The sequence below is a fragment of the Macaca nemestrina genome, chromosome 11 (assembly GCF_043159975.1).
Source record: "Macaca nemestrina isolate mMacNem1 chromosome 11, mMacNem.hap1, whole genome shotgun sequence".
NCBI classification, from domain to species: domain Eukaryota; kingdom Metazoa; phylum Chordata; class Mammalia; order Primates; family Cercopithecidae; genus Macaca; species Macaca nemestrina.
The window spans coordinates 104,125,162-104,137,205 of NC_092135.1; the positions used below are offsets into that span (position 1 = coordinate 104,125,162).

At 40.4% G+C, this 12,044-nt stretch overlaps 1 protein-coding gene across 5 annotated transcripts in view; it reads right to left on the bottom strand.

Annotated features, from left to right (window-relative positions):
• LOC105468036 (INO80 complex subunit D) overlaps positions 1–12,044 on the bottom strand; it is a 95,174-nt gene that overhangs the window by 54,121 nt on the left and 29,009 nt on the right. For all 5 annotated transcript variants that reach the window (XM_011717958.3, XM_011717960.3, XM_071073278.1 and 2 more), the window contains exon 5: positions 4,248–4,356. In XM_011717958.3, coding sequence (XP_011716260.2) covers positions 4,248–4,356 — 109 coding nt within the window. The remainder of the gene's footprint in view (positions 1–4,247; positions 4,357–12,044) is intronic.

Sequence of the window (12,044 nt, forward strand, 5' to 3'; positions counted from 1 at the left end):
CAGTCACTCAAGAGGCTGGCATGGGAGGATCTCTTAAGCCAGGAGGTCAAGGCTGCAGTGAGCCGTAATCATGCCACTGCACTCCAGCCTGGGTGACAGAGTGAAACCTTGTCTCAAAAAAAAAGTATTTTTAACTGAGTAAAAATGAAAATGTCTTATTAAAATTTGTGGGACACAGCTCCAACCAGTGTTTACAGGGAAGTGTATAACATGAAGAGTCAATATTAGAAAACAATCAAGATCTCAGTCAACTGTTTTAAGCTGTCACCTTAAAAACTACAAAAAGACAAGCAAATTAAACTCAAAACAAGCAGAAGGAAATAATAGTAATTAGAATACAAAGCAATGAAATTAAAAACAACAATAAAGAGAATCAAAGAAAGGAAAAGCAAGTTAAAAGGTGGCTCACGTCTGTAATCCTAACACTTTGGGAGGCCGAAGCAGGTGGATCACCTGAGGTCAGGAATTTGAGACCAGCTTGGCCAACAAGGCGAAACCCCGTCTCTACTAAAAACACAAAAATTAGCCAGGCGTGGTGGCGGGTGCCTATAATCCCAGCTACTCGGGAGGCTGAGGCAGGAGAATCACTTGAACTTGGGGGGTGGAAGCTGCCATGAGCTGAGATCGTGCCATTGCACTCCAGCATGGACGACAAAGCGAGACTCCATCTCAAAAAAAAAAAAAAAATCCTTTAGGGCTGGATACAGCAGCTCATGCCTGTACTCCCAATACTTTGGAAGGTCAACGCAGGAGGACTCCTTGAGGCAAGGAGTTTGAGACCAGCCTTGGCAACATAGTAAGACCCTATCTCCACAAAAATTTTAAAATGGTAGCCTGCACCTGTCGTCCCAGCTACTCAGGAGGCTGAGGCAGGAGGATCACTTGAGTCCAGAGAGTCAAGGCTGCAGTGAGCTATGATCTCACCACTACACTCCAGCCTGGGTGATAGGGTAAGACCCTGACTCAAGACAAACAAACAAAAAAATTCCTTATGGCACAATCCTGCATTAGCAAAAAACTCACAAAAAGGTTCTTTAGGCACAAACTTGGTGGCCAGACCACTGGCAGTTTTTCTTTCAAAAACTCAATGAACTAATTGAGGCATTTGGAATGGCAACACCCTCTTGAAGATATAATGAACAGCATAGGTAGGGCCAATTTTCCTTTTTTTTTTTTTTGAGATGGAGTCTAGCTCTGTCACCCAGGCTGGAGTGCAGTGGCGCAATCTCGGCTCACTGCAACCTCCACCTCCCGGGTTCAAGCAATTCTCCTGCCTCAGCCTCCTGAGTAGCTGGGATTAAGGCGTGCACCACCATACCCGACTAATTTTTGTATTTTTAGTAGAGATGGGGTTCCACCATGTTGGTCAGGCTGGTCTCGAACTCCTGACATGATCCACCCACCTCGGCCTCCCAAAGTGCTGGGATTACAGGCATGAGCCACTGCACTCAGCCAGGTAGGGCCAATTTTCTACAGCTCTCCATTTTCTACTACACTTAAACACAGCAAGGTACAACAAATGACAGGTAGCTGCAACAAGAAATTGGAATAAAGACAGAAGTTTAAAATACAGGTCAGGTCAGGCATGTTGGCTCATGCCTATAATCCCGACACTTTGGGAGGCTAAGGCAGGAGGATCCCTTGAGACCAGAAGTTCAAGACCAACTTGGGTAACATAACAGGACCCCATCTCTACAAAAAATTTAAAAATTAGCCAACTGTGGTGGTGCACACCTGTAGTTCCAGCCACTCGGGAGGCTGTAGGGGGAGGATCGTTTGAGCCTTGGAGTTCAAGACTGCAGTGAGCTATGATCATGCCACTGCACTCTACCCTGGGCAACAGAGCAAGACTCCCATCTCAAAAAATAAATGAATGAATTAATTCATTAATTAAAATACAGGACAGAGATTCCTCTTAGAGAGCAGAGTGGCGGATACAAATGTGGAGTTACAGGAATAGACGCGTGGGTAAACCAACATGTTTGCCCAACATTAAAAATATAGAGTGCTCCATGACTGGAGCGTAATAAGAGCCCAATAAGAATGTGCTGAATAAGTAAATGAACAAATGAATGAAAAATGAATGACTGAGTGAAGGAAAAGAATGAAGGGAAAAAGATGAAAACAACAGCTGGGCACCAAGTAAGGAAAAGTATCTGTTAAAAAAAAAAAAAAAAAGGGAGGAAAACAGAGTAAAGGAAAAGAACCAGGAGAGCAGAGTATCATAGTAATCAAAGAGGAAGCAAGTTATGAAAGTGGCCAAGAAAGTAACATGCTACAGAGATAAAGAAAAATGAGGATGGCCACAAATCTAAAACAACAAAAGAAGTATTTGATAACTCTGCAAGAATAGAAGGCAGAATAGAATATACATTGTTCCCAATCAGTAGCATATACTGCCTATACTGATGTCAAGGTTACCTTAAGAATTAAATTAAGAATGATAACTACCATTTATTAATAATTTCCCATGTAACAGGTTTTTGCTGGATTTGTAAAATTAACCCAAAACATCACAAGTCAAATTAAGTTGATACGAATTACCATTAGGAAGTATGACTGATGGTATCTGTAACTGAAAAGCTTAAGCTCAATTGACTCTGTTGTGCTGTATCTGAAAGAACCTGCTAATGGTAAGGAAACAGTCTTGAATGACACATAAAATGGAACCTCAGCGTACGTAAGAAAAAAAAGGTGTAACATTCTCCAATACTATCTAGGGAGTAAGTAAGGCAGGAACAACTAGGTGGGAGATAAATCCCAAGAGTGGAATAGATGCATCATGTTATTATAATTTAAGACACTGACCATTACTAAAATCCAACTAACCCTACTTGCTCTAATTCCATATCCAAATAAGCTTCTGATAATTTGCTTCCTGTGCAGTTTTGTTCAGTGACCATTTGTACTACTTGATGATTATATTTCTCAGCTAAGCTGGCATTTTAGTGTACAGATTAGTCTCTAGTCAATCAATTCCCTAAGCCTAATCACATCTAGGTGTACTAACAAATCATATTTTTAATCCTATAAATTCAAAAACCATCACAGATAGCTGGTCTCCCTCTACATTGCTGAATATTCAAACCACAACATTTTAAATAAATAGTTAGCTGAGTGAGTGAGTCATATTTTGGCCCCACAGACAAGGATCTATCTTGGTATTGTCAAACTGCACCAAGTGAATCTGTAGAATGCTAAAAGCAGTCTCCTAAAAAAATTGGTTTTCTTACTATCATTGAAGGGGATGTGCATTCAACTTCTACAGATCTTAGACAAATGCTTCTTTTCCGAAGACATAACATGGGGAAAAAAAACGAAGACAGCTGTCAGTGGACCCAAAAAGCTTTCCAATAAGGAAGGTACAAAGAAAACCCCTCAGGAGATTTATCCTAAAAAAAAAAAAACATTGTAGCACAGTAGAAATAAAGAATGTATCAATGTTGCAGAAGATAGAAGTGAAGTAAAAAAGCACTATTTCTACTACTGTGGAGATATAGCCAAGGAAGATACAGAGAGGCAAGACAGTGGGACTCCACGTAGCCCTCCAAGAGACCACGTGCAAGTTCCTCAACCTATGTGGGCCTTGCTTTCCTCTTCTGTAAAATGAGGAAATTGGATCAATTAATCTCTAAGGTTCTTTTCAATTATAGGTTCTATTATAATTAATTCCTTTAATGATGAGCGGGAAAGGTACAGAAACAAATTTACCAAGAAAATTTAAGAGTAGCTTTGCTCAAACAATATAGTACATTTCCTCCCAAGTGGAATCTATTTTACTTCCAATTTCTTAGAGTGAAATCTATTTTACTTCCAACTTTTTTTTACCTTTATTTTATAATAAAACTAGATCTAATAACATAAAAGTATCAGCATATATAGCGAGAAATATCAATCTGCTACAGCGGTCATTCAAGAAGGAAAATAGGGCCAGGCGTGGTAGCTCATGCCTGTAATCCTAGCACTTTGGGAGGCCTAGGCGGAGAGATCACTTGAGGTCAGGAGTTTGAAACCAGCCTGGCCAACATGGTGAAACCCCGTCTCTACTAAAAATACAAAAAAATTAGTCAGGAGTGGTAGCGGGCGCCTATAATCCCAGCTACTTGGGAGGCTGATGAAGGAGAATTGCTTGAACCCAGGAGGCAGAGGTGGCAGTAAGCCAAGATCACGCCACTACACTCCAGCCTGGGTGACAGAGCGAGACCCCATCTCAAAATAAAAGAATAAAAACAGAACAGAAGACTTACGCATGTCTTTGATATCTGAGGGTTTCCCGGATGGACCATGCAACCTGGTAGGGCGAGGCCTGCTCTGAGTCCTCTGGTTCCTCTCCGCTCTCTTCAGACCAGTCCAAACCTGGGGTAGACAGGAGATATTGCATTGCAAATTAGAAAACATTTACTTTTATTCAAAATTTGAATTAAAAAGCTACACAAAATAACATAACCCAACACACCTATCGCAAGTACTATCGTGGTGTGAATAAATGCCTCCTGATGAATTTCATTTCTGTTCATACAAAGATAATCGATTTGTTTTTGGTTTTGTTTTTGATGGAGTCTCACTCTGTTGCCCAGGCTGGAGTGCAATGGCACGATCTTGGCTCACTGCAACCTCTGCCTCCCGGGTTCAGCGATTCTCCTGCCTCAGCCTCCCGAGTAGCCAGGACTACAGGTGTGCACCACCACGCCCAGCTAATTTTTGTATTTTTAGTAGAGACACGGTTTCACCATATTGGCCAGGCTGGTCTCGAACTCCTGACCTCGTGATCTACCCACCCCGGCCTCCCAAAGTGCTGGGATTACAGGCATGAGCCACTGTGCCCAGCCACACAATCGGGTTTTTTAAATGACATTACAACAAAAAGGTTAAGCTGTATTCCACAGATGAACTTCTTTTGTCAGACACTTCACTAATAGGGTAGAAACAACACAAGCAAAGAGAGAGTTCAGGTCACAAAAAGGTAGTATTTCTTTTTTTTTTCTTGAGATGGGATCTTGCTCTGTCACTTAGGCTGGAGTACAGTGGAGTGATCTCGGCTCACTGCAACCTTGGCCTCTCAGGTTCAAGCGATTCTCTTGCCTCAGCCTCCCAAGTAGCTGGTATTACAGGTGAGTACCACCACACCTGGCTAATTTTTGTATTTTCAGTAGAGACGGGGTTTCACCATGTTGGCCAGGCTGGTCTCAAACTCCTGACCTTAAGTGATCTACCCGCCTTGGCCTCCCAAAGTGCTGGGATTACAGGCGTGAGCCACCGCGTCCGGCCAAAATTTCTCTAAGTATCAAAACTTCATACACTAAAATGATGTCAGAAAAACATAAAATACAAACAAGAGGGTGAGAAAAGCAGCTCAATATACGTTCAGGCAAGAAAAAGGTTAATACCCGCTTCTGAAAGGTTTTATGAAACAACAACAAAAAGAAAAATGTCAAAAAGGACAGATGGAGTCACTCTACATTTCAACCAAGAAGGGCCCTACGATAAAGTGTCAAAGGCAGAAACACTCCAACCTCCTCTCCCAAACCATTCCCTGGTTCTTACCTTCCATGGGAAGATGGAAGGGTGGGATGGTAATGTTCTATTACTAATGAGGTTTGGGATTTCTTTCAATTATTTTAAACAAAAAATGTCAGACTTTGTGCTCCGTTACGTAAAACAAGGTTAGAAGGAAAAGTGGATAAACATAGTGTATACTAATATTTCGTTAAAGGGTCTCACTCTGTTGCCCAGGCTGGAGCATACTGGTGCAATCTCAGCTCACTACAGCCTTGACCACCTGGGCTCAAGTGATGCTCCCACCTCAGCCTCCAGAGTAGCTGGCACTACAGGCAGCACTACCATGGCCAACTAATCTTTGTACTTTTTGTAGAGACAGGGTTTTGCCATGTTGACTAGGCTGCTCTCGAACTCCTGAGCTCAAGTGATCTACCTGCCTTAGCCTCCCAACGTCCCGCAATTACATGCATGAGCCACTGTGCCCAGCCAAATGCTATAATTTTTAATGACTGAATAATTTTTAGCTCCTGACATAAAAGTTTTACCCTTTTAAAAGTCTTGTGTCTTGGCCAGGTGTACTGGCTCATGCTTGTAATCCCAGCAGTTTGGGATGCTGAGCCAGGAGGATCACTTCAGGCAAGGAGTTAGAGACCAGCCTGGGTAACACAGCAAGACCCCGACTCTACAACAAACTTAAAAATTAGCCAGGCTGAGTGGTGCATGACTGCAGTCCTAACTATTCAGGAGACTGAGGCAGGAGGATCAATTGGCCCTTGAGCCCAGGAGGTTGAGGCTGCAGTGAGCCATGATCATGCCACTGCATTTCAGCCTGGTGATAGAGCAAGGCCCTGTCTCTAAAAGTTTAAAAAAAAAAAAAAAAGAAGTTTTATATCTTGAAGAGGTCTTAATAAAGACTGATGTTGCACAGCCTAAAGTGTAACAGTATGTGGGACTACGTAAGTTTAACATATTCATACTTCTATGAAACTTACTAGACACCTTGATAACTAGTATTTTATTTATATCTTCCTTCTTGAGAACCTCAAAAATTAAGAGTATCCTCATTAGACAGTTACATTAAAAAGGACTTCACAGATTGCTTCCATAGTTTAAATGAGTTTACATGTGCCAAATAGGGAAATTTAGAAAAGGTTAATTAAAATGCAAATTATAAATGCTTAAGATTAAATAACACATTGCAATTGGCATAAAGAAACTTCAAATCTAATTCTAAGATGACTATCTAAAATGTCAGGTCACCTTTAAAAATGAGTTACTTTCTCTCAACTGAAATAATTAATAATTTGTAGGGGGAAAAGGTAAAAAAGCAATTAAATGATCACAACAGCATCAACTTCAGTGTGTTGAAAGGTAAAGTTCTTCAAAGTGGCATTTAAGGCACCAGTAAAAAACAGAACATGAGTTATCTTTTATTTGTTTCAATAGAATAATTTCTACTAAGACACCTATACTTTCTCTGAAGAAGTCAAGATCTAAGTCATAAAAACTAAGATGGAAGTGTTTTTCCTGCTGTGAAACTAACTGTCCAATAAAGCAAACCTTTGATCTTGGCTTCATTATCACTAGTTTTAATGTAACTAACTCATATAACTAGCCCAGACAGGACTATTAAAGCTACTAATAAGACTGAGTTTTTATTTAAGTACTCTTTGCTGACATGAATACAGACTATACTTTGTCATAAGGTTATAGAGTATATGCATTACTATTTCTGGTTTCCCCAAAATAACCTTTGCTTTGAAATCTTAGGCCCTCCAATATGTTTGCATTTTTAAAAATTTAAAAGGGCGTCCGGGCATAGGGGCTCACGCCTGTAATCCCAGCACTGTCGGAGGCCGAGGCAGGTGGATCACCTGAGGTCAAGAGTTCAAGACCAGCCTGGCCAACACAGTGAAACCCCATCTCTATTAAAAATACAAAAAATTAGCCGGGCGTAGTGGCGTGCACCTGTAATCCTAGCTATTCAGGAGGCTGAGGCAAGAGAATCACTTGAACCTGGGAGGCAGAGGCTGCAATGAGCTGAGATCGTGCCACAGCACTCCAGCTTGGGCAACACAGTGAGACTCCATCTCAAAAAAAGAAAGAAAAAAAAATGTAAAAGGCTGAAAACTTTTTCTGTATGTTTTTATTCTGTTTAAAAATGATTTAAAAATTGCTGGGCACAGTGGCGCATGCCTGTAATCCCAGCACTTTGGGAAGCAGAGGCAGGCAGATCACAAGATCAGGGGCTCAAGACCAGCCTGACCAATATAGTGAAACTCTGTCTCTACTAAAAATGCAAAAGATTAGTTGGATGTGGTGGCATGCGCCTGTAGTCCCAGCTACTGAGAAGGCTGAGGCAGGAGAATCGCTTGAATCTGGGAGGCAGAGGTTGCAGTGAGCTGAGACCTCACCATTGCACTACAGACTGGGTGTCAGAGCAGGACTCCGTCTCAAAAAAAAAAAAAAAAATTAAAAAATCAGCCCCTAAGATGACATAAAATTTCATCATTTCAAAAGCTAAAAAATTATCAGCATCCAGAAATAAATGAAATTAGAAATAAAAATTTAGTAGATGATGCCGGTAAGTGTTGGAATTAGAGGCAAACTTTTAAAAAAATTGTTAGATCTCTGCCTCAAAACTAATGTCTAAATGTTCCAGCTAGATAGCTAAAATGCAAATAATGAAATGATAAAAGGACTAAAAGAAAATATGGGTGAATAGGTTTACACATTTTTGTGATGAAGAGAATCCAAACAAGGCAGCAAGCAAATCAAAACCCAGCCTCAAAAGAAAGAAATCTTAAAGAAGAGAATACATTAAAATTTTAACTTTTAAATCCCTACAATGGATATTTCTTTTCTTTTCTTTTTAAGAGACAGGGGTCTCAGCTCTGTCACAGTGGCATGATTATAGCTCACTGCCAGCCATAAGCTCTTGGACTTAAGGGCTCCTTCCGCCTCAGCCTCCCAAGTAGCAGAGATTACAAGTTTGCAACTGTGCCTGGCTATAACAGATACCCTGGAGCAAAAAACAAAGGAGACGAGGGAGAGACTTTCCAACAAATATGATATACGTACAAAAAGCTCTTACCAATCAATAGAAAATAAATATACGGATGGAAGAAGTGAAAGTCAAAATAAACAAAATGTCCAAAAATCCTATGAACAAATACTCAACTGTATTATTAATCCAAAATAGCAGTTCTGAAAGTATGGTCCACAGATCACCAGAAGTCCTTGAAATATTCTTGGAGTATATAGGTCAACACTATTTTCTTTCTAAAAAGTTTTTTTTTAATTTAAATTTTAAAAGAGAAAGAATCTCACTATGTTTCCCAGGCTGGTCCCGAACTCCTGGGCTTAAGTGATCCTCCTGTCTTGGCCTCCCCAAAGTGCTAAGATTATTGGCATGAGCCACCTCACCTGGCCTCAAAACTATTTTCAACAAAATAATATTAAGACATTATTTGCCTTTTTCACTGTGTTGACACTTACACGGATGGTATAAAAGCAATGATGGGTAAAACTACAGGCTCCTTAATTACCATGAATCAAGGCAGTGGCATCAGACTTACTAGGAGTCACAGTATTCCTGATACCACACCTCACAGTTGTAAAGGATTTTTATTTGAGAATATTCTTGTTCATTAAAGATTATTTATTTTTATTAAATCGCCCCCGAGCACATGTCTTGATACTATTCTGTGTGTGTAAATGTGAATCTGCTGCAGAGGAAGGAAGTATGACAGCGACAGCTGTCCTGAGGAAGAGGACTTGCACAACTGTTTTCATTGCAACCTGACCAAACTGCTTTTTCTCATTCATCATCATTTTTTCTTTTTTGAGATGGAGTCTCACTCTGTAGCCCAGGCTGGAGTACAGAGGTGCGATCTTGGCTCACTGCAACCTCTGCTTTCCGGGTCCCAGTTCAAGCAATTCTCCTGCCTCAGCCTCCCGAGTCGTTGGGATTACAGGCACGCTCCACCATGCCCAGCTAAGTTTTTGTATTTTTAGTAGAAACGGTGTTTCACCATGTTGGCCAGGCTGGACTTGAACTCCTGATCTAATGATCTGCCCACCTCAGCCTCCCAAAGTATTGGAATTACAGGCGTGAGCCACCACACCCAGCCTTCATCATCATCTTTATTTGAAAGAGAATCTGACAGGCCAGGCACGGTGACTTATGCCTGTAATCCCACCAGCACTTTGGGAGGCCACGACAGGAGGAGCAGCCTGGGCAACATAGTGAGACCCCATTGCTATCAAAAATTTGAAAAAAAGTTAGCCAGTTGTAGTGGTATGTGCCTGTGGTCCCAGTGACTTGGGAAGCTGAGGTCAGGGGATCTCTTGAGCCCAGTAGGTCAAGGCAGCAGTAAGCCATGATCGTGCCACTGCACTCCAGCCTGGACAACACAGCAAGACCCTGTCTCAAAAAAAAAATTATATTTTAAATTTCTCAGTTTTAGCTTCTAATACAGTATAAATAGATACAACCCATATACAAGAGCTTTATGGTGTCCTTATTAATTTTTAAGTGAAAAGGATCCTAAAACCAAATATTTGAGAAACACTAAGATATGTAAATTTAAGCAGATTTTCTATCTAATTTGCAAAGGCAATAACATAATACTACTACCCAGGGCTGATAAAAGATTTAGAGAAACTGGTTTTTTCACACACTGCTTAAAGAAGATAAGCTGACAAAATAATTCTGAAGAAAAATTTGGCAACATATATCAAAACTTTTTTTGTTTTTTTTTAAAGCTAAAGCTTTGAATCAGCAATTCCACTTTTAGGCTGAATTAACAATCTATTTGAAGAAAAAAATTAAAGATGTGGCAATAATTGTTTTACTTTAAGGCTATATACATCTACGACAGTTTACAAGGACATAAACTGGATACAACTTAAATGGAAGACAGAATTCAGTCATGATAAATTACACTGTATATTAAAAATTACCAACTTGAAAATACATTAGTATGAAAAATTTTAAAACAGGTAACGAAACAGCATGTATAGTAAGAACCCAATTTTATATATTGGAAAGAATATATCAAGGTATTAACAAATGGGTATTAATATGGCTTGGAGTGTTTTATTATTTTTGTTTATAAATTTTTTAACTTTTGTATTTTAATCACAAAAAGTCACAGATGGTTAAACAACAGGTTAAACAACAAAAAGCTGTAAGAAAAGTCACCACTCCCATCTCCTATAAAATACACCCTGTCCAATTCCATCCTCCCTAGGGTAGCTGATGTTAACAGCCTGGAAATATATATCCTTTTATACTTTTACCTTTGCTCACACCAATCAGGCAAACAGTCATATACTTGATCAATAAATATACTGATATCCCCTGTTTATTTACTTTGTTTATGTTTACCAAAATGGGATAATAATCACCTCTTGATTTTTTTTTCTACTTTTTAACATACCATGGACACATCCTGGTCAAAAGATACAGATATCATTTTCCTTTTTTTTTTTGAGATGGAGTTTCGCTCTTGTTGCCCACGCTGGAGTGCAATGGCACAATCTCGGCTCACTGCAACCTCCACTTCCTGGGTTCAAGCAATTTTCCTGCCTCAGCCTCCCAAGTAGCTGGGATTACAGGCACGCACCACCATGCACCAGGCTAATTTTTGTATTTTTAGTAGAGATAGGGTGTTGCCATATTGGCCAGGCTGGTCTCGAACTCCTGACCTCAGGTGATTCACCGGCCTCAGCCTCTCAAAGTGCTGGGATTACAGGCGTGAGCCACCACGCCCGGCCTCATTCATTCTTTTTAATAGCTGTATAATATTTCTTTCTTTTCTTTTCTCTTTTTTTTATATAATGAGATGAGGTCTTACTGTGTCGCCCAGATTGATCTTGAACTTCTGAGCTCAAGTGATCCTCCCACCTCGGCCTCCCAAAGTGCTAAGATTACAGGTATGAGCCATTGCACCCAGTCTGCTACATAATATTTCATAAAACACATATGAACCATAGTTTAGTCAAGGTTTCCTATCAATAATTGTTGCTTTGCAGGTTTTTAATGCTGCAAACAATGTTTCAGTGAACATCCTTGCACATACATCCTTACATTTTGATTTTTTTAATCCACAGGATAGTGCCCCAAAAGTGAGTCCACTGGCTACAAATATATTTTGTTTGTTTGTTTGTTTGTTTGTTTGAGACAGGGTCTCACTCTGTCACCCAGGCTGGAGTGCAGTGGCGCAATCTCGACTCACTGCAGCCTCCACCTCCCGGGTTCAAGCAATTCTCCCACCTCAGCCTCTCAAGTAGCTGGGACTTCAGGTGTGCGCCACCACACCTGGCTATTTTTTTGCACTTTTAGTAGAGACAGGGTTTCACCATGTTGGCCAGGCTGGTCTCAAATTCCTGACCTCAGGTGATCTGCCCACCTCAGCCTCCCAAAGTGCTGGGATTACAGGCATGAGCCACTAAGCCCAGCCTATACATACATTTTAAATTAGTAGATATTGCTAAATTACTCACCAGCAATGTACGAGATACCATATCCTGACCCTGAC